General features: G+C 67.4%; 1 protein-coding gene across 1 annotated transcript; it reads left to right on the top strand.

Moving 5' to 3' along the window:
- Positions 1-3,587: 3,587 nt before the first annotated feature.
- ABCA2 (ATP binding cassette subfamily A member 2) lies at positions 3,588-19,887 on the top strand. Its single transcript, XM_059410254.1, has 46 exons — positions 3,588-3,681; positions 4,699-4,810; positions 4,915-5,078; positions 5,367-5,494; positions 5,631-5,741; positions 6,081-6,299; positions 6,627-6,994; positions 7,268-7,427; positions 8,208-8,336; positions 8,414-8,581; positions 8,660-8,756; positions 9,141-9,314; positions 9,395-9,497; positions 9,575-9,689; positions 9,835-10,025; positions 10,225-10,375; positions 10,456-10,660; positions 10,769-10,933; positions 11,021-11,201; positions 11,291-11,503; positions 11,605-11,801; positions 12,303-12,487; positions 12,686-12,806; positions 13,076-13,315; positions 13,397-13,603; positions 13,874-13,976; positions 14,080-14,399; positions 14,482-14,686; positions 14,781-14,886; positions 14,982-15,093; positions 15,214-15,274; positions 15,353-15,527; positions 15,774-15,889; positions 15,973-16,120; positions 16,265-16,388; positions 16,502-16,634; positions 16,716-16,833; positions 16,980-17,158; positions 17,234-17,375; positions 17,445-17,579; positions 17,683-17,786; positions 17,868-17,960; positions 18,105-18,207; positions 18,275-18,412; positions 18,479-18,685; positions 19,101-19,887. The coding sequence occupies exons 2-46, from the start codon at positions 4,746-4,748 to the stop codon at positions 19,134-19,136; spliced, it is 6,915 nt and encodes a 2,304-aa protein (XP_059266237.1). The 5' UTR covers positions 3,588-3,681; positions 4,699-4,745; the 3' UTR covers positions 19,137-19,887.
- The last annotated feature ends 1,010 nt before the right edge of the window (positions 19,888-20,897 follow it).

The raw sequence follows: 20,897 nt of genomic DNA on the forward strand, positions 1-20,897 counted from the left end.
TGGGCTTCCTGCACCAGCTGCAGCTGCTGCTCTGGAAGAACGTGACGCTGAAGCGCCGGAGCCCGGTGAGCCGCCCCGCGCGCCTCCGGGCCTGCCCCGAGCCGGAGGGCGCGCGCACGGGGGGCCGGCGGCGCGCTTTCCGCGCGCACGTGCGGCCGGGCGGGGCGCGCGCAGACCCCGGGAGGGCCCCCGGGGGCGGCGGGCCCCAGCCCCCCGTCCCCGCCGGGACCCCGCGCGCCCTTGCGGGCTCCGGCCTCCGGGAAGGGGACTCGGCGGTGCCCGGCCCGCCGCCCGCGGCCGCTGACATTCGCGGTGCGCGGCTGAGTCACGGGATGGGCGCCCCGCGCGGTGCGCTCTTCGGGGCGAGCGGCCCCAGGACGCTGGGGTCGCGGGGGGCCCTCGTTCCCGGGACGGAGGGCTGGCCTGGGAGACTCTGTCCAGCCCAGAAGGTCCTTGGTTTCTGGGCCCAGCTTCCTCTGGAGCCCCTGCAGGGCCCCGGCCCTTTCCCTCCTGCACCTCCACCTCCCTGCCCTTGGACAGACCCCCCCCCCCCGCCCTCCCCCCAAGTCCACTGGCCCTTGCTCCTGCTCTCTCACTAACAGGAGTGTCCTTGCTGTGCCAGCACCGGCCAGTCTGCATCCCTGCACCCTTTTGTCCTCTGGGGCAGCCCTCCCTGAGGCTGATCCACACTCCCATCTCCCCAACCCCAGCCCCCTCTGGGGGCCTGGTCCTGCTGATTGGAGCTGGGACCCCCAAGCACCCCAGCCGCCAGCGCTGTGTCTGGGGCAGCCAGGGTCCTGAGCGCACAGGACGCAGCAGCTGTCAGGGACAGAAGTCCTGGTGAGCCGCCAGCCTCAGGCCGTAGGGATGCCATCATGCTGGCCCTCACTCAGCACCCCTGCCCTTCGAAAGGCAGGGGCCCCTCCTCTGGTGCACAGGCACCAGAGAGGCCCGGGCCGCTCGGATTTTTGAATGGGCCCTGGGGATTTTCCACAAGGAGCCCAGGGCAGGCTGGGGTCCGGAGTGGGGGGCTTGAGGACAAAGCAGCCTCTCATCCTCACCCTCTCCCCCTGACTTAGAGTCTCCTGGGGCTGATGAGCTCCCACCAGGGACCCTCCTTGAGAAGGGCTTTGAAGTGCATAGTACGAACCCCGGGACCACAGACAGGGCAGGGTGGCCATCATCAGCACGGCCTGGCAGGGTCCCTTGGGCACCTGAGCCTGGCGGGGAACCAGGGCTGAGTACACTCCCTGCCCACGTGCCTGGGGCTGGCCGGCCCTGGATCCCATGGATCAGGTCTGCAGCCTGTCCCTGCTTCAGATTTTGGGTTACTGGGGACAGCAGGGCAGGGCTCAGAGGAGAACGGGGAGCGGGATGTGGGCATGCATTAGCCCCAGGGTTCTTGGCAGTAAGGGCACCCCAAGGGCTGGAGGCAGAGGCTGGAATGATGGCCCCTGTAGCCACTGGGCATCTCAAGGCTCAGGGAAGGGAGCAGTGGCCTGTGGGGGACTGGCAAGCAGGTGGGAGGTGTCCACGGCCCTCCAGCCAGGAGTGGCCCCCACTTGCTAGGTCACGCCTTCCCTAGAATCTTCTGCCCCTGTCCAGGAGCACTACCAGGGGCTGGTCAGGCCACATGGAGGTCCTTGGCCTGAGGCCACAGCAAATCAGAAATTTTTCTTCCGGGGGGCTAAGGCCTTGCTGGGCTTGTGCGGGGCGCCTGGGTGGGCCAGGTATCTGGCCCACTCCTGGTGGCCCCCCCACTTTCTGGGGAGGGTCTGGGGCTTCAGGGTCAGACCTGCAGGCTCAGCGAGCAGAGCTTTGCTCTTTATGCTGTGGGCTTCTCTGGAGGGTGGGGGCATCCCTGGAAAGCTTGGTTTGAAGGGTAGGAACCAAGGGCCTCTGTCCCGAGGCTTCTCTGTCTGGGAGCGTCGCCTGTCCGCTCTTGGCCGGGGCTGCCGTGGCCTCACCACTGGGCAGAGTCAGGCCGTTCCGTCTTCAGCTCCCCTCCGTTCTCCTCTTGACACAGCTGGAGGTGGCTCAGGCCCAGGGGGCCACCTAGGCCCGGGAACAGCATGGGGGCCCCCGGCTCATCTCAAGGGACTGGGGGTTGACTCCCTTGTGGGCCTGGTGGCGTGCTCTTGTGGGGCTCCCAGGTGAGGCTGAACCTGTGCCCGCCTGTAACCAGATGCCCCTCTGGCTGCCCGCCCGCCCGCCTGCCCAGCAGGCCTCCCTCCTCCCAGCAGCTCCTGCGGCCGTTGCTATAGCAACGAGGAGGTAGCCCTGGCCTGTTGCTGCAGTTACACGGTGGAGGTGCCCAGTGGTAGGGCGGGTGTGGGTGGGGCTGCTACCTTGTCCGTGACCCTGGCCACCTGTGATGCATGCAGCCACCCTGGCTCTGTGTCCGTGTGTGTGGCACGGGTGCCTGTCCCCAGCCCTGCGCGTACCCATGTTGCCTCCTTGGCTAGCCCTGGCCTGGCTTCTGGCTCGGGGAGGGGGTGGAGGCTGGCACAGACTGGGGCGGGCGTGGGGTGCGGACCACAGTGGGGTGTTCCAGACCACAGGGCACTATTGTCCGAGCGGGTAAACAACCGCGCAGCCCGGGCCCCGGGCCAGACGGCATGCCACCGGGGTGGGGGCGAGGATGAAGGAAACCTGGTCCTCTGAGAAGCGCTGGTGGGTGAGGGTCAGGATGCATCTTGGGGCTGAGCGGGGCTCAGGCCCCCCACAGAGCAGTGGCCCAAGGTCCTCTTTCCACCTTCCCCCCCTGAGCTAGAAGAGGGGACAGGGTCACAGACAGTGAGAAGTCCTTCCGTTTTCCAGGCAAGACACAGGGAAGCCCGGGGGCTGGGGGCCTCTGGCGTTCCTTTCCACCCCAGCAGGCTCCGCCAGGGCTCTCCTTGGTGCCCAGCTGGGGGTGCCAGGAGCAGTCCCGAGAGTAGAGTTCTGGGGAGCACAGGCAGGGCTGTTGAGCCCATCGGAGCCACGTGGGGTGAGGGAGAGGGGCCAGGCCAGAAGAAGGAACTTAGGGGTGTCAGACTTCTGCGCAGGTTTTCCTGGAGGCTCAGAGGCCTGGGCCGGAGCCATGCCTCCGGTTATCCGGGCCTTGTCTTGGGGGGTGTGATGGCGCTGTCACAGTGAGGCGGGCTGGCCCTGCGGGAGTGTGGGAGCTGTGGCTGGCACCCAAGACCACCTCCAAGATCCTAGCTAGGAGAAGGTGGGGAAGGAGAAGCTGAGCTGGGCAGATTCACGGGTCCTAGTGGACCACAAGCAGACTGGCTTGTCCCTGCTGGCGAATCCCCACGGCACCAGAGCTTGGGTGTGCAAGAGGACAGATAACACTCATGCCCTCACCCATTGAAAAGGGCCTTGAAGAAAGGGGAGGCAAACTCTGTTGGCCCTGAAGGGCCTGGGTTGACCTCTTGTGGTCGCTGTGTGGGGTGGTGTGGGGTCCGGGCTGGGCGGGGCTGGCCCTGCCTGCCAGGAAGACACCGGATCTGGGCAGAGGAGGGCTTGGGTCTGTCCTGTCCAGCCCCGGGCCGGTGGTGTGGGCTCCGGGCAGGTGGCCTGACTCAGCCCGCCCTTTCCAGTGGGTCTTGGCCTTTGAGATCTTCATTCCTCTGGTTCTGTTCTTCATCCTGCTGGGGCTTCGGCAGAAGAAACCGACCATCTCTGTGAAAGAAGGTGAGTGTCCCAGGGCGGGGGGGAGGGGTGGCGGGGTGGGGGGAGTGGCGGGGGGCCCGGGGCACAGGGGGGCGGGCAGGGTGGGGCAGGCAGTTCTCACTGTGTCCCACGTGGTGTCCTGGGTGCACGCGACCCCACACGTGTCCCAGCTCCCGCGCTGTCCTGGTGCGGTCCGTGCGCCTGCTCCCCTGTGTGGCCCCTGGCCGTGCCTCCTGGCCGGGCTGGAGGACAGGGCCGCGGCCGTTCCTCACTGTTCTCCTCTGTTCTGTTTTGCCCCTCCCCCGCATGGTCTCTTGTCCTCCTCCTGGGCCTGCATGCAGTCTGTAAGTGAGCGAGCGGCCCTCCTGGTGCGGCCTGAGCGCGCCCTGCCCCCCGCTTGCATTAACAGCCTTTCCTGGCCTGGCCGGGTCCTGGCAAACCCCTTGCCCCCGGTCGGGGGCAGCTGGCACACGGGGGGCGGGGGGGCGGGGGGCCGGGGGGGGCCGAAGGAGACCTGGACCCTGGTGGCTCCCGGTCAAGCTTCTGGGGGTGGGGGTGTCCATCGCTCTGTGGCGTCGCCTGGCCCTGCCTGGCAGGGCTGGGGCTGGGTCACCTGGCTGCTCTCCCCTCAAACCCCCATGGGCTCCTGAGTTCTCCCTGCTAACCAACTGGCCAGAGAGGTCAGAGGTCACTGCCCAGTGGGGGCCCCACGTGCTCCCCTGGGCCCTGTGGGCAGTGCCACACCTGAATTCTTAGGGAAGGTATCAGGCATTTTGGCCTTGGGTGGCTGAGGGAAGAGGGACACCCTGGGAGTTATGGGGAAGGGATGGCCGGACACCCTTGGACCTCTGACCTGCTGGGGTCACCTGCACCGGAACTCTTGGCCCTCTGCTGTCTGAAGCTGCTTTTCCTCCCGGACTTTCTCTAACTTTCTCTATTCGGCCTTCATCCCCTCCCCTTTGACTCCTTCCCTGGCCCTCTCCTGTCCGGCCTCTCGCCCCTGGGCCCTCTCACCTGCCCCGCCCCCGCCCCCCGCAGCTTTCTACACCGCGGCGCCGCTCACCTCCGCGGGCCTCCTGCCTGTCATGCAGTCTCTGTGCCCAGACGGCCAGCGAGACGAGTTTGGGTTCCTGCAGTACGCCAACTCCACGTGAGTGCCCCCGCCCCCGCCCCTGCAGTAGGCCAACTCCACGTGAGTGCCCCCCGCCCCTGCCCCCCACAGAGGCCAGTGGGTGACCTCCGATGGCGGTGCAGGGTCACTCAGCTGCTGGAGAGCCTCAACCGTGTGGTGGAGGAAAGCAACCTGTTTGACCCGGCGCGGCCCAGCTTGGGCTCGGAGCTCGAGGCCCTGCGCCAGCACCTGGAGGCCCTCCGCTCTGGCCCAGACCCCTGGGAGAGCCACCTGGACAGACCTACAGGTACGCCCGGGGCAGCTCAGGCTGTGCCTCTGCTGGGGGGCTCGGGGCCCCGGCCGCCGTGTCAGCTGCGCTCAGATCCCAGCTGGGCCTCTCCTGTCCTCTGGCCGGCGTCGGGGCGTCCATCTGGGCCGTCGTTCTGGGTTCCTGGGGCAAAGGAGCTCTGGCGGAGCCCACTGAGCTGCCCTCCCCGTGGCCAGATCTGGTGCGGGCACCTGGGCTCTGCGTCTGTTCCGGGTTCCTTTACCCCAGGCCCAGCTTGCCCTCAGCACTGTCCTTCTGCCTGTCCAGCGCCGTCCTTCTCTCTGGGCTCGGTGGCCAGGGACCCACGGGAGCTCTGGCGTTTCCTGATGCAGAATCTGTCGCTCCCTAATAGCACAGCCCAGGCACTCCTGGCTGCCCGGGTGGACCTGCCGGAGGTGAGGGGGTGGGGGCGAGCATCTGCAGGGAGCACGGGTCTTGTCTGCCCCCCCCACCCCCGCTTATAGGAGAGCAAGGAGAGGGGATCTGCAGCTCTGGGACCCCCTGGCCTGAGCCGCACCCCTCCCCCTCCAGGTCTATCACCTGCTTTTTGGCCCTTCCCCTGCCCTGGATGTGGGGTCAGGACTCCCCAGGGGTCGGGAGCCCTGGAGCCGCCTGGGTAGCAATCCCCTATTCCGGATGGAGGTAAGAGGACCTGTTAGTGGGATGAGAACACACCGCCAGCCTCTGGGTGGGGGTTTCCGCCTGAGAGGGTGAAGAAAGGGGCCCCTCGATAATTGCGAGCTTCCTCTGGGGATGAGGTCGTTCCCTGGGAGTCTGTGGCTAGCATGGGGGCGGAAAGCAGGAGAGTGATGTGTGTCCACTGTCCCCACCCGCCGCCCATCACAGGCACCTGGGCTATCTCAGACCTGGCGCGGGCCAGGGTGGGAGGCAGGGGGAGACCCGAGGCCGTCTTGGGCTAGGGCCTTGGCTTCCTCTTGGTTGAGGTTCCTTCCTGGCTGTCCCCCTGCGCCCTGCCCCCAGGAGCTGCTGTTGGCCCCCGCTCTCCTGGAGCAACTGACGTGTGCGCCGAGCTCCGGGGAGCTGGGCCGGGTCCTCACCGTGCCCCAGGGTCAGCAGACCGCGCTGCAGAGCTACCGGGACGCTGTCTGCAGTGGGCAGGCTGCCGCCCGTGCCCAGCGCTTTTCTAGGCTGGCTGCTGAGCTCCACAACCAGCTGGATGTGGCCAAGATTGCCCAGCAGGTGAGGGCCTGCCTGCCTGCTGGCCCCCAGGCCCATGGCCCTGGCTGGAGGAGGTGTTGGGGCTCCTTGGGCCCACGGCTGCCAGGGTGTGTGCCTGTGGTTGGGTGTCCCATGCACCCCTAGTGAGCCACGCCCCATGTCCTCCCCCAGTCAGTTTCCCAGCCCCTAGCCAGTGCTCCCTGCCACCCCCCAGGAGGCAGACTGTCCCTCAGCCTCTCTCCTCCCGGTCTGTGTCCGGTGCCTCCACCCGACCTCCCACCTTCGCACCAGCCCGGGCCTTGTTCCCTCCTGGGCCTGCGTCTGCTCACCTTCCTCCTTTCCCATCAGCTGGGCCTGGACTCCCCCAACACCTCGGCTCCCCAGCAGCAGCCAGCACCCACGCAGCGGCTGCAGGCGCTGCTGGAGGACCTGCTGGACGCCCAGAAAGTTCTGCAGGATGTGGACGTCCTCTCGGCCCTGGCTCTGCTGCTGCCCCAGGGCGCCTGCGCCCGCCGTGCCCCAGGGCCCCCAGCCACCGGCCCTGGAAGGACAGCCAACGGCACCGGGGCTGCAGGAGGCACAAGCTCCAACTCCTCCGCGGAGGAGGGCGCCCGGGCCGCCGCAGCCCCCTCCTCCTCAGACGCGCTGCAGGGTCAGTGCTCCGCCTTCGTGCAGCTCTGGGCCGGACTGCAGCCCATCCTGTGTGGCAACAACCGGTAGGTGGGCAGCAGGGGGGGAAAGCAGATGGGGCGGGGCCTAGCTCTGAGGCTAGGCTCTGAGCCCGCACACCCGCACACCCGCCTCCCACTCGGGATCCCGGCCCCACTCCCTGCCCCTCCGGATGAACCGATGAACGGCTCCCACCCTGAGGTTCTGCCCCTCCCCCTCTGGAAGCCCCGCCCCCAGCCCCCGGCTGCCCCTCCCTCTGCCGACACGACACCGCCCCCCACCTGCCCCTGACGCTCCACGCCCCCCTCCCCCGGCGCTAGCACCATCGAGCCGGAGGCGCTGCGGCAGGGCAACATGAGCTCTCTGGGCTTCACGAGCAAGGAGCAGCGGAACTTGGGGCTCCTCGTGCACCTTATGACCAGCAATCCCAAGATCCTATATGCGCCAGCGGGCTCCGAGGCGGACCGCGTCATCCTCAAGGTTCGGGAGTCTGGCACGTTGGGCCTTCTGTCTCCTTCTGGGGCAGAAGCTGAAGGAGCTGGGCCGGGGGCCTCAGGGACCCCTGTGCAGACTGCGGTCTGCAGAACTGTCCTGGGAGGGGCTGCAGAGCTTGAGCTCTGACTTGGCTGGGGGACAGGGACTGGAGGACTGGGGGCGGTGCGCGGCGCGTTCAAGATGCAGGGGTATGGTGGGGCTGCTGTGGGGGTGCCCTGAGCTGGCTAGTGAGGTACTGGGTTCTGGCCTGGCCGGGAATGGCCAGGGCGGGCAGTGCTGGTTGGATAGAGTAGGGCCACTTGCAGAGACCTCCCAGGGCAGCCGCCGGTGGGCCAGATTTGGGTGGGGCAGCTGGGTGGTCTGCCAGGGCCCATTTCAGAGGAGAAATCCTGTTGGAGAGAAGTAGAAACTTGGGCTGGAAGTGACCCAGGAAGGGGGGAGCCCGTGGAGGGGCTTCTAGGACGAGTGTGGGGGTGAGGAGGGCCGGTGTCAGGGCTGTTCAAGGGACACGCGGAGAAGGGCCCAGCGGGTGAACTGGGAAAGCTGGAAGTCCGGCTGCCTGGGGGCAGGGCCTCGCCAGCACCCTGGGTGGCCTCAGGAAGGTGGGAGGGGCGGGTTTCCAGCCCCCGGGTGGGGTGCAAGTCTGGCCAGAGTAGTGGTGGCTGTGGGCAAACGACTGGCCTGGGAGGAGACAAAGGAGTGCAGGAGCCCTGCTCGCTGGGCTTTTCCTGTGAGCCCCGTGACCCATGCCCTCACCCTCTGCAGGCCAACGAGACCTTTGCCTTTGTAGGCAACGTGACCCACTACGCCCAAGTGTGGCTCAACATCTCCGCGGAGATCCGCAGCTTCCTGGAGCAGGGCAGGCTGCAGCGGCACCTTCGCTGGCTGCAGGAGGTGCTGGGGGCGCCGGGCGGGGGCGGGGCCCCTCGGTGTCCCGGGCCACCCCCTGAGCCAGTCCTTCCCCACCCCAGTATGTGGCAGAGCTGCGGCTGCACCCTGAGGCCCTGAACCTGTCCCTGGAGGAGCTGCCGCCCGCCCTGCGTCAGGACAACTTCTCGCTGCCCAATGGCTCGGCGCTCCTGCAGCAGCTGGACACCATTGACAACGCGGCCTGTGGCTGGGTCCAGTTCATGTCCAAGGTGGGGTGGGCGAGCCGCGCGGGCTCCGCTGGGCTGGCGCCCAGGGCCAGCTCCAACACCGCACCCCCCACCCCCCAGGTGAGTGTGGACATCTTCAAGGGTTTTCCCGACGAGGAGAGCATCGTCAACTATACCCTCAACCAGGCCTACCAGGACAATGTCACCGTGTTCGCCAGTGAGCTGGTCCCCCTGAGCCTGCTCTCCTGCCTCTCGCCGCTCCAGCCCCCACCCCAGTCTCTCTCCCACTGTACTTGCCCCCTGTGCCGGGTTCCTTTCTCCAGTTTCACCCCACCTTGGCCCCACCTCCTCCCTGGCCCCGCCCCCCACCCCCCAGCCCTGCCCCCTCCACACCCCGCCCCCTCCCTGCGGGCTGGGAGAGTGGGGGCCCTCCAACCCACACCTGCTGGCTCCCCAGCCCTGGCCCCACCTCCTCCCTGGCCCCGCCCCTCACTCCCTTAAGCCAATCCTGGCTGTGCTCTAGCCAGGACCCGCCCCCTCTCTGTCCCCGCCCCCCCAGCCAGCGGGGCTCTATCCCTCCACCTGCTCCTCCTGCCCCCAGGCGTGATCTTCCAGACCCGCAAGGACGGTTCCCTGCCGCCCCACGTGCACTACAAGATCCGCCAAAACTCCAGCTTCACCGAGAAAACCAATGAGATCCGCCGGGCCTACTGGCGGCCGGGTCCCAACACCGGCGGCCGCTTCTACTTCCTATACGGCTTCGTCTGGATCCAGGGTGAGGCCCGCTCCTGGGGCCAAGGTGACGGGGAGGGCCCAGCGGCTGCCCGCCCCACGGCTGACCCCTTCTGCCCGCAGACATGATGGAGCGCGCCATCATCAACACCTTCGTGGGGCACGACGTGGTGGAACCCGGCAACTATGTGCAGATGTTTCCCTACCCCTGCTACACGCGAGACGAGTGAGTGTGGGGGGAGGTTGCCCCGGCCCCCCCCTGCTCAGGCTGAGCCCCTCCCTCACGCCCCTGCCCCACCCCAGCTTCCTGTTTGTCATCGAGCACATGATGCCACTCTGCATGGTGATTTCCTGGGTCTACTCGGTGGCCATGACCATCCAGCACATTGTAGCAGAGAAGGAGCACCGGCTGAAGGAGGTGGGGAGCTGTGGGGGGGACGGAGGGGCGGGGGTGGGGGACAGAGGTGGAGGGGACGGAGGGGCAGAGGCAGGTTAGTCCTTCCTGGCGTCCGGTCCCGTGGGCCGAGGCCTCCTGCCCCAGCCCGCTGCCCACCTGCCCGCAGGTGATGAAGACCATGGGCCTGAACAACGCGGTGCACTGGGTGGCCTGGTTCATCACCGGCTTCGTGCAGCTCTCCATCTCCGTGACGGCTCTCACGGCCATCCTCAAGTACGGCCAAGTGCTCATGCACAGCCACGTGTTCATCATCTGGCTCTTCCTGGCCGTCTATGCCGTGGCCACCATCATGTTCTGGTGAGCTCCGAGTGGCTGGCTGCAGGCCAGGAGGGAGCCGTGCTGGGGCCCTGGCAGAGGACCCCTCGCACTCACCCAGGAATCCAGACACACCCCTCTCGGAGCGGCTCTGTACCCTGGGAGGGACGTGCTGGGAGGGCTCGGGGCCCTGCGCGAAGGGTTGTGTGTGGCTGATGGCCGGTGGTCTGCCCTGCCCTAGCTTCCTGGTGTCCGTGCTGTACTCCAAGGCCAAGCTGGCCTCGGCTTGTGGCGGCATCATCTACTTCCTGAGCTACGTGCCCTATATGTATGTGGCCATCCGCGAGGAGGTGGCCCATGACAAGATTACTGCCTTTGAGAAGTGCATTGCGGTGAGGGTCACAGCTGGGCGGGGGTGGGGTGGGGTCTGGCCTCCTGCCCTCGCTGACCACCCCCTGCCCCACCCCCTCAGTCCCTGATGTCCACAACAGCCTTCGGCCTGGGCTCCAAGTACTTTGCGCTGTACGAGGTGGCGGGCGTGGGCATCCAGTGGCACACGTTCAGCCAGTCGCCCGTGGAAGGCGACGACTTCAACCTGCTCCTGGCTGTCACCATGCTAATGGTGGACGCCGCTGTCTACGGCGTGCTCACGTGGTACATCGAGGCTGTGCACCCAGGTACCCGCCACCTCTTTGTTGTGGAGAAGGAGAGCGTGTGTGGCTCCCCGGGGGAGACAGTCACCCCAGGCCCCGGATCAGCCCCTCTTCCACTCCCTGCACCCCCAGGCATGTACGGGCTGCCCCGGCCCTGGTACTTCCCGCTGCAGAAGTCCTACTGGCTGGGCAGTGGGCGCGCGGAGGCCTGGGAGTGGAGCTGGCCCTGGGCGCGCGCCCCCCGGCTCAGTGTCATGGAGGAGGACCAGGCCTGTGCTATGGAGACCCGGCGCTTGGGTGAGGCGGGTGCCGGGGTGGTGGCTGGGGCGCTCCGGGGTTTTGGGGGCCCTGGGCAGCCTGAGCTGACCCCCTGCCCTGGTGCAGAGGAGATGCGGGGCATGGAGGAGGAGCCCACCCACCTGCCACTGGTGGTCTGCGTGGACAAGCTCACCAAGGTCTACAAGAACGACAAGAAGCTGGCTCTTAACAGGCTGAGCTTGAACCTCTACGAGAACCAGGTGGTGTCCTTCCTGGGCCACAACGGGGCCGGCAAGACGACTACCATGTAAGCGTCGGGGCGGAGCCCTTACCAGGTGGGCATCCGGGTGGGTCCCCTGCAGGAGGTGGGGGTCCTGACCCTGCCTGCCCGCCCAGGTCCATCCTCACTGGCTTGTTCCCGCCGACCTCGGGGTCGGCCACCATCTATGGGCACGACATCCGCACGGAGATGGACGAGATCCGCAAGAACCTGGGCATGTGTCCACAGCACAACGTGCTCTTCGACCGGCTCACGGTGGAGGAGCACCTCTGGTTCTACTCGAGGCTCAAGAGCATGGCACAGGAGGAGATCCGCAAGGAGATGGACAAGTGGGTGGGGGCAGGGAGGGGCCCAGGCCTGCGGGGACCCCAGCATCCCGGCCCCCAGGGTCCAGGCCCACATGCCCACCCCAACCCTGTCCCGGCCTCAGGATGATCGAGGACCTGGAGTTGTCCAATAAGCGGCACTCGCTGGTACAGACGTTGTCGGGCGGCATGAAGCGCAAACTCTCCGTGGCCATTGCCTTCGTGGGCGGCTCGCGCGCCATCATCCTGGACGAGCCCACTGCAGGCGTGGACCCTTATGCACGCCGAGCCATCTGGGACCTCATTCTCAAGTACAAGCCGGGTGAGCAGGGCGCGGGGCGGCCGTGGGCGGCCCCCACCTGGCCCTGCCCACCCCGGCGCCCTGACCCTGACCCTGGGCTCCCCCAGGCCGCACCATCCTGCTGTCCACCCACCACATGGATGAGGCCGACCTGCTCGGGGACCGCATTGCCATCATCTCCCACGGGAAGCTCAAGTGCTGTGGCTCCCCGCTCTTCCTCAAGGGCGCCTACGGGGATGGCTACCGCCTCACTCTGGTCAAGCGGCCTGCTGAGGCCGGGGACCCCCAAGGTCTGTGCAGACGCGGCCTGAGCCGGCTTGGGGCCCCGCCCACCCCAGCACCCCTTCTCCCAGCCCTGTGAGCTTCAGGGCTGGGCCTCTGCCGTTGCCCTGACGAGCGTAGCATGCCCGGTCGGGCCTGGGGCTCCTTCTCACGTCCGCTCTTGACCTGGCTGCGCCCCCGTAGAGAATCATCCTCCACCAGCCCCTGAGTGCGGCTCCTCTGTATTCCTTCTCTTCCTAGAGCCAGGACTCCCAGCCAGCCCCCCCGGCCGGACCCAGCTGAGCAGCTGCTCGGAGCCCCAGGTCTCCCAGTTTATCCGCAAGCACGTGGCCTCCTGTCTCCTGGTCTCCGACACGAGCACAGAGCTCTCCTACATCCTGCCTAGCGAGGCCGCCAAGAAGGGGGCCTTCGAGCGTCTCTTCCAGGTGTGGGCTGCAGCGGGCTCAGGGCCGGGGTCCCTTCCAGGTGTGGGCTGCAGCGGGCTCAGGGCCGGGGTCCCTTTGAGCTGTGGGGTGCCGTGGGCTCAGGGGCAGGGCCCCTTCCAGCTGTGTGCAGTGGGCTTGGGACCGGGGCCACCCCCGCCGGGTCCCGGACCGCGCCGGGTCACACGCAGCCCCTTGCAGCACCTGGAGCAGAGTCTGGACGCGCTGCACCTGAGCAGCTTTGGGCTGATGGACACCACACTGGAGGAGGTGTTCCTCAAGGTGTCGGAGGAGGACCAGTCTCTGGAGAACAGCGAGGCTGGTGAGCAGTCCCAGAGCGGCCCCTCAGTCCTGCACACACACCCCCACCCCGGGGGCCTGACCCTGGGCCCGGGAGGTTCACTCTTCCCCTGGCTCTGGGGTCCAAGGGCCCTGGGTGGGAACGAGCTGCCACCAGTCTCTGCCGGGCTGGCTGGGGCTGAGGAGCCCGGGCAGGGAGGCAGCCGTGGGACTGCGGGCTCCCCGGGGCAGGTGGGCGAGCATGGGGACTGAGCCCCACTTCTCCCCGCCCTGGCCCCTCTGCGGCGGCAGACATGAAAGAGTCCAGGAAAGACGCTCTCCCCGGGGCAGAGGGTCCGGCCTCGCTGGGGGAGGCGCGCGCTGGCGGCCCGGCCCGGTGCGCGGAGCTGGCGCAGTCCCAAGTATCCCTACGGTCCGCGTCCCCCGTGGACTCTGCCCGCGGCGATGAGGGAGCCCCCTACGCGGACGTCTGTGGCGACGACCGCCCGCTCCTTGACAACCTACAGGACACTGACAACGTCAGCCTGCAAGGTGGGGGGCGGCTAGGTGGGGCGGGCGGGGCCCCTGGGGGGTTGCTGGGGGCCGCCCGCTCAGCCCCTGCTCCCCATGCAGGAGCGGAGGCGGAGGCCCTCACGCAGGCCTGCCAGGGCAGCCGCAAGCTGGAGGGCTGGTGGCTGAAGGTGCGCCAGTTCCACGGGCTGCTGGTGAAGCGCTTCCACTGTGCCCGCCGCAACTCCAAGGCGCTGTCTTCCCAGATCCTGCTCCCTGCCTTCTTCGTCTGCGTGGCCATGACCGTGGCCCTCTCCGTCCCTGAGATCGGTAGGGCTGCTGGGCCAGGCAGGGGGACTCGGGGGCCAGCGTCCCTCTCTAGTGGGACTGTGATTCTTCCCCACTCCTGAGCGCCCGCGCTGGAACTGGGCCCTACATCCGACCCCGCAGGTGCTCTGTGGGCTTTGTCTGGGACTCATGCCTCCTTGGGATCCAGACCCCAAGCTGGGACACTAAGGGTTTTGGGAAGGAGAAACCTAGGCCCGGGGGCCGCTGGTAGGCAGTCGGAGCGTGCTGAGGCTTGCCCGTGCGCCCCTCCAGGCGACCTGCCCCCGCTGGTCCTGTCACCCTCCCAGTACCACAACTACACCCAACCCCGAGGCAACTTCATCCCCTACGCCAACGAGGAGCGCCAGGAGGACCGGTGAGGCCCCCCCACCGGGCAGCTGGGGCGGGCAAGGGCTGGCTGAGGGCGCGGAGTGGGGTAGGTGTCTCCCCACCCAGACTCACGCCGCGGGTTCCCCTAGGTTGCGACTGTCGCCGGACGCCAGCCCCCAGCAGCTCGTGAGCACGTTCCGGCTGCCGTCAGGAGTGGGCGCCACCTGTGTGCTCAAGTCTCCGGCCAACGGCTCCCTGGGGCCCGTGCTCAACCTGAGCAGTGGCGAGTCCCGCCTGCTGGCCGCCGCGTTCTTTGACAGCATGTGCCTGGAGTCCTTCTCACAGGGGCTGCCGCTGTCCAACTTCGTGCCTCCCCCGCCCTCCCCCGCTCCACCTGACTCCCCTGTGTCCCCAGAGGAGGACCCGCTGCAGGCCTGGAATGCTTCGCTGACCCCCACCTCTGGGCCAGGTATGGGTCCTCCCAGGCTGCGGGGGGGCTGGGGGGCGGGGTGCGGCACAGGCCTGAGCTGACGCGGCCGCTGCACCCACAGACTCGGCACCCTCCTTGCCACGCCTGGTGCGGGAGCCTGTCCGCTGCACCTGTTCTGCACAGGGCACTGGCTTCTCCTGCCCCGGTGGTGTGGGTGGGCATCCTCCCCAGATGCGGGTGGTCACCGGAGACATCCTGACCGACGTCACCGGCCACAATGTCTCCGAGTACCTGCTCTTCACCTCCGACCGCTTCCGGCTGCACCGGTGAGCAGGGTGGGGGCCGCCAGCCGGTTGTGGGCAAGGGGGAGGCCCACCCACTGCGTGTCGGGCCTCACTGCCCCTCGGCCTGCCTGCCCAGGTACGGGGCCATCACCTTTGGCAACGTGCAGAAGTCCATCCCGGCGTCGTTCGGTGCCGGGGCCCCAGTCATGGTGCGGAAGATCGCAGTGCGCCGGGCAGCCCAGGTGAGCCGCGCGGCCCCGGGCCCTGCGGCGTCCAGCTCCAGCGCGAGGTGGGCGGGAGCCCACAGCGCTCTTAGGGCACTTCTGGGTCCCTCCAGGTTTTCTACAACAACAAGGGTTACCACAGCATGCCCACCTACCTCAACAGCCTCAATAACGCTATCCTGCGGGCCAACCTGCCCAAGAGCAAGGGCAACCCCGCGGCCTACGGTGAGCCTGCGGGGCGGGCCGGCCAGGGCGGGTGGGCCGGAGCAGGGCGGAGCAGGAGCTGCTGGGGGGCGCGGGGCGGGATGGAGCAGGTCCCTGAGGCTGCCTTCCCCTATGCCATAGGCATCACTGTCACCAACCACCCCATGAACAAGACGAGCGCCAGCCTCTCCCTGGATTACCTGTGTGTATGGGACGGGGGGCGGGGGTGCAGCAGCGGGACGGGGTGCCAGGCCGGGGCTGATGGCCGCCTTGCCCCCAGGCTGCAGGGCACGGATGTGGTCATCGCCATCTTCATCATCGTGGCCATGTCCTTCGTCCCAGCCAGCTTTGTGGTCTTTCTGGTGGCCGAGAAGTCCACCAAGGCCAAGCACCTGCAGTTCGTCAGCGGCTGTAACCCCGTCATCTACTGGCTCGCCAACTACGTGTGGGACATGGTGTGCCCCTCCCCGCGTGGCCAAGGGGGTTCCCGTCACCCCTAGACCCCTGCTATCCCATGACCCTGCCTCCTGCTAGGCCTACCACTTCTGGCCCCAGACCCCCAGCCCTGCCCTGGAGCCCCTCCCCCTGCCCTGGACCCCTCCCCCCACCCTGGACCCCTCACCTGCCCTGGAGCCCCTCCCCCTCCCCTGGAGCCCCTCCCCCCGCCCTGGACCCCTCACCTGCCACTCTTGCTCTGGTAGCTTAACTACCTGGTCCCGGCCACCTGCTGCGTCATCATCCTGTTCGTGTTTGACTTGCCGGCCTACACGTCACCTACCAACTTCCCTGCCGTGCTCTCTCTCTTCCTGCTCTATGGGTAAGGGGGAGCAGGTGAGGTCATGGGACTGGGGGCGGGGGCGGACCATCTGGTTTGACCACCTGCACCCGCCCCCCCCACAGGTGGTCGATCACCCCCATCATGTACCCGGCCTCCTTCTGGTTCGAGGTCCCCAGCTCAGCCTACGTGTTTCTCATTGTCATCAACCTCTTCATTGGCATCACGGCCACGGTGGCCACCTTCCTGCTGCAGCTCTTTGAGCATGACAAGGTGGCGCAGCGGAGGGGGAGCACAGCCGAGCGGGGGGCACAGGGGGTGGGGGGATGGCAGGGCACAGCCGACCATGGGGCGGGGAGAGGGCCACAGCGGGTGGCAGGGCCTAGGCTGTGCCTGTGACCCCCTGTGACTCTCCAGGACTTGAAGGTGGTCAATAGTTACCTGAAGAGCTGCTTCCTCATCTTCCCCAACTACAACCTGGGCCACGGGCTCATGGAGATGGCCTACAACGAGTACATTAACGAATACTACGCCAAGATCGGTGAGTGGTCGGCGGTGGGCGGGCTGCCAGCCGGTGCCGCCTGGCCCCGAGATGGGCACTTGCAGGCGTGGGTGGAGCCCCCAGGCACATGCCCTGAGCCAGCTGCCCCACAGGCCAGTTTGACAAGATGAAGTCCCCGTTCGAGTGGGACATTGTCACCAGGGGGCTGGTGGCCATGACGGTCGAAGGCTTCGTCGGCTTCTTCCTCACCATCATGTGCCAGTACAACTTCCTGCGGCAGCCACAGTGAGTGGGGAAGTGCCGGGAGACGGGGCCTAGCAAGTTGGGGAGCACTGGGCGATGGCACTGCTCACGGTGTCCCTGCAGGCGTATGCCAGTGTCCACCAAACCCGTGGAGGACGATGTGGACGTGGCTAGCGAGCGACAGCGAGTGCTGCGGGGGGATGCTGACAATGACATGGTCAAGATCGAGAACCTGACCAAGGTGGGCCCTGGGGCTGAGAGAGGGCGGAGCCAAGGTGGGGGTGGAGCCTCGGTGGGGGCGTGTTTCCGGGCAGGGGCGGGGCCCAGGTGGGGTGCGGTCCGCCAGGTTGGTCCCATTCTGAGCCGGTCCACCGCTCCCTGCGCCAGGTGTACAAGTCGCGGAAGACCGGCCGCATCCTGGCCGTGGATCGCCTGTGCCTGGGCGTGCGTCCTGGCGAGTGCTTTGGCCTCCTGGGCGTGAACGGCGCCGGCAAGACCAGCACCTTCAAGATGCTGACGGGTGACGAGAGCACAACGGGGGGCGAGGCCTTTGTCAACGGGCACAGGTGCAGGCGGGCGCGCGCATGGGGGGCGTGGGGGGGTGGCTGCGGCCGCCGGCGCTGACGGCTCGGTGTCCCCAGCGTGCTCAAGGAGCTGCTCCAGGTGCAGCAGAGTCTGGGGTACTGCCCGCAGTTCGACGCCCTGTTCGACGAGCTCACGGCCCGGGAGCACCTGCAGCTGTACACGCGGCTCCGCGGCATCCCCTGGAAGGACGAGGCGCGGGTGAGGGGCGCGCGCGCAGGGGAGGGGCCGACGGGAGGGGCGGGCCCTGATGTGGGTTCTCGCCCGCAGGTGGTGAAGTGGGCCCTGGAGAAGCTGGAGCTGAGCAAGTACGCGGACAAGCCCGCGGGCACCTACAGCGGCGGCAACAAGCGCAAGCTGTCCACGGCCATCGCCCTCATCGGGTACCCCGCCTTCATCTTCCTGGTGAGCCGGGGCGGGGGTCGGCACGCCCGCAGCCCGCTGGTGAGCCGGGGTGGGGGGCAGCGCGCGCGGCCGGCCGCAGTGGCTGAGCCTGGCGGCCCCCCAGGACGAGCCCACCACAGGCATGGACCCCAAGGCCCGGCGCTTCCTCTGGAACCTCATTCTGGACCTCATCAAGACGGGGCGCTCAGTGGTGCTGACGTCGCACAGGTGTGTCCCCGCCCTTGCCGCCCCGCCCCCTGCCCCGCCCCCTGTGCCGCGCCGCCGGCCAGCCTGTGCCTCTGCCCGCAGCATGGAGGAGTGCGAGGCGCTGTGCACGCGTCTGGCCATCATGGTGAACGGGCGCCTGCGCTGTCTGGGCAGCATCCAGCACCTGAAGAACAGGTGAGCCGAGCCCGCGGCGCCAGCCTGGGGGTGGCGGGCCGTGTAGTGTGTGGCGGGGCGGCGGGGACGCGACCCGTGGCGGCGGGGAGGGGGGCGGGCGGCTGCGCGGGGCCGGGCGCCCGGGGCCACAGGCCTGTCCCGCAGGTTTGGAGACGGCTACATGATCACCGTGAGGACCAAGAGTAGCCAGAACGTGAAGGATGTGGTGCGGTTCTTCAACCGGAACTTTCCAGAGGCGGTGCTCAAGGTGGGCGGGGTCCCAGGGGTGGGGTTCGGGGGCCTGGCGAGCGGCCTCTGACCCCGCGTCCCCCCAGGAGCGTCACCACACGAAGGTGCAGTACCAGCTCCAGTCCGAGCACATCTCGCTGGCTCAGGTGTTCAGCAAGATGGAGCAGGTGGTGGGCGTCCTGGGCATCGAGGACTACTCCGTGAGCCAGACCACGCTGGACAATGTGAGTGCGGGGGTGGGGCGGCGGCGCCAGGGCCGGCGGCTGGCTCACCACCGTCCTGCCCGCCAGGTGTTCGTGAACTTTGCCAAGAAGCAGAGTGACAACCTGGAGCAGCAGGAGACTGAGCCGCCCTCGGCCCTGCGGTCGCCCCTGGGCCGGCTGCTCAGCCTCTTCCGGCCGCGGCCCGCCCCCACGGAGTTAAGGGCCTTGGTGGCCGATGAGCCCGAGGACCTGGACACGGAGGACGAGGGCCTCATCAGCTTCGAGGAGGAGCGGGTGAGCCACGTGGCAGGAGGGCTCGGGCTCGGCCTGAGGAGTGGTGTGAGGGAGGAGTCACCTGAGGACGTTTGGGGTCCTGAGCTCCAGGGCACAGAGGGAGCTGTCTGAGACTGAGGGCTAGGGGCGGACACAGGAGACCCCGGCACAGGCAGGTACAGACTCACCGCAGACCCCGGGGCTGCCTGGGAACCTGCAGGATTTCAGGGACAGGCAGAGCAGGGTAGCAGGGAGCAGAGCCAGGGCCGGGAGAGAGCGGGAAACGGGGCAGCCACCAGACTCAGCGGACAGAGACCACAGAGGATTCCAGGGAGACAGAGGAGGGGTTCCCTGTCCCAGGCCCGGGGTGGGGGGAGCAGTGCGGGGGTTTGTGGATGCCTCCCCAGGCCCGGCCTGCCTGCTCTCTGTCCACTAGGCCCAGCTCTCCTTCAACACAGACACACTCTGCTGACCGCCAGGTGCTGGCTCAAGGACATGCTGTGGGGACAGAAGTCAGGCGGTGGCCGAGGCCCCACCCATGCCCCCAGTGCCCGCCCACAAGGCCCTGGAACGGGAGGTCCAGGACCAAGGGCTTCCTGCCCCCTCCAGCCCCTCACCTGTCCTCAGCCCTGCCTGAGGCCACTGCGCTGCCCTCCCCTGATTGTGCCAAAGGTCGGCCTGGCCCTGGGCTACGCACACCCTCACCCTGCTCTGCCTTAAAGCCTTGGGGTCGGGCCGGCCCCTAGTCTCTGCCCCTGTCCAGCTCTGCCCGCCACCCCTCAGGCCCCTGGGGTGTCACAGGCCACCGGGTACCAGCAGACTCTGCTGGCCAGGCCTGATGTCCTGAATGGGCTTTGCTCTGACCCCAGGACTGATGGGCTGGTCTGGGGCTGAGGCCGGAACTGGGTTGGTCCTGTCCCCAGACCCTTATTTATTTGCTTTAGGAAGAGGCTTCCTTCTCTTGCTGTCCTGCACGGCAGCCCCCACCCGAGGGAAGCCGTGGGCGTGGGCCAGGGAGGCACGACTCGGGCGGCAGGCCGGGCCACGGGCATGGAGCAGCTGGCCCCACTGGCCTGGCCGACGGGGCCGGATCCCTGCCCGTCCCCTCCAGCTGCCGCCGCTCCCCTACCCGGCTTGGCCCCCCGCCCACCCACCCACCCGGGAGCCGGACCTGTACATAACGCACAGACGTTTGTTTTAAAATAAATAAACAAAAAAGCCCATGCAGGCCTGCACGTGTGGAGCGGGGTGTTGGGGTGAAGATGGGCCCCCCCTGACGCAAGCTTATGGTGTGTGCCTCACAGGCACCGATGCCATGTCCCCAAGCACTGAGGCCAGGGTAACGGGAAGGTGGCTAGGTCAGCCTGGAGGAGGACCGGGGGCCCGCCTCCCTCTGAACAGCAGCTGGAACCGGGAGACTTAGGAGGCAGGGGCTATTCCTGCCTCCCTCCCCTGCCCACCCAAACAGCCGACACCCCCCGCCGGGAGCCAGGTCCTGAGTGGGCCTCTTTGTGCCTTGTTGCCGACTGGGCGGCTGTGCTCTCCGTGCCGCCTTCTCCCTGCCCTGGAGCCCAGGGCCCACTTAGGGCCCACAGGCGGGCAGCGTTGCTGGGCTGTGTCAGTCTCATCTGGGACGGGGGGCTTGCGGGAGGTGACCTCTAGGCTGGGAGTCCAGGACGGAGTCCAGGAGGGAACATGTGCGAAGGTTGGGGGCAGCGTGGAGGCTCCTAGGAACAGGGTGGGGGTAGGGGGCTCGGGCCCGGCACCAGTGGAGCCTGGAGACCAGCCACAAGGAAGGGCCCCAGAATCTGTGTTCCTCGAGCTTGGCCATGGTCAGTGTCCCAGAAGAGACCCCTTCCAGGGGACTGGAAGGGACACCAGACTTCCCAGGAGGATGAGGGTCACGTTTCTCAAAACCCTTTCACCCTGGTTGGGGTGGGTGGTACTGGCAATTTCCGTTTTTTCTTTCTTGTTTTTGTTTTGTTTCGTTTTGTTTTAAGATTGATTTATTTGAGGGGCGCCTGGGTGGCTCAGTGGGTTAAAGCCTCTGCTTTCAGCTCAGATCATGATTCCAGGGTCCTGGGATCGAGCCCTGCATCCGGCTCTCTGCTCAGCAGGAAACCTGTTCCTCCTCTCTCTCTCTGCCTGCCTCTCTGCCTGCTTGTGATCTCTGTCTGTCAAATAAATAAATAAAATCTAAAAAAAAAAGATTTATTTCTTTTGAGAGAGAGTG

The sequence above is a fragment of the Mustela nigripes genome, chromosome 9 (genome assembly GCF_022355385.1).
Source record: "Mustela nigripes isolate SB6536 chromosome 9, MUSNIG.SB6536, whole genome shotgun sequence".
NCBI classification, from domain to species: Eukaryota; Metazoa; Chordata; class Mammalia; order Carnivora; family Mustelidae; genus Mustela; species Mustela nigripes.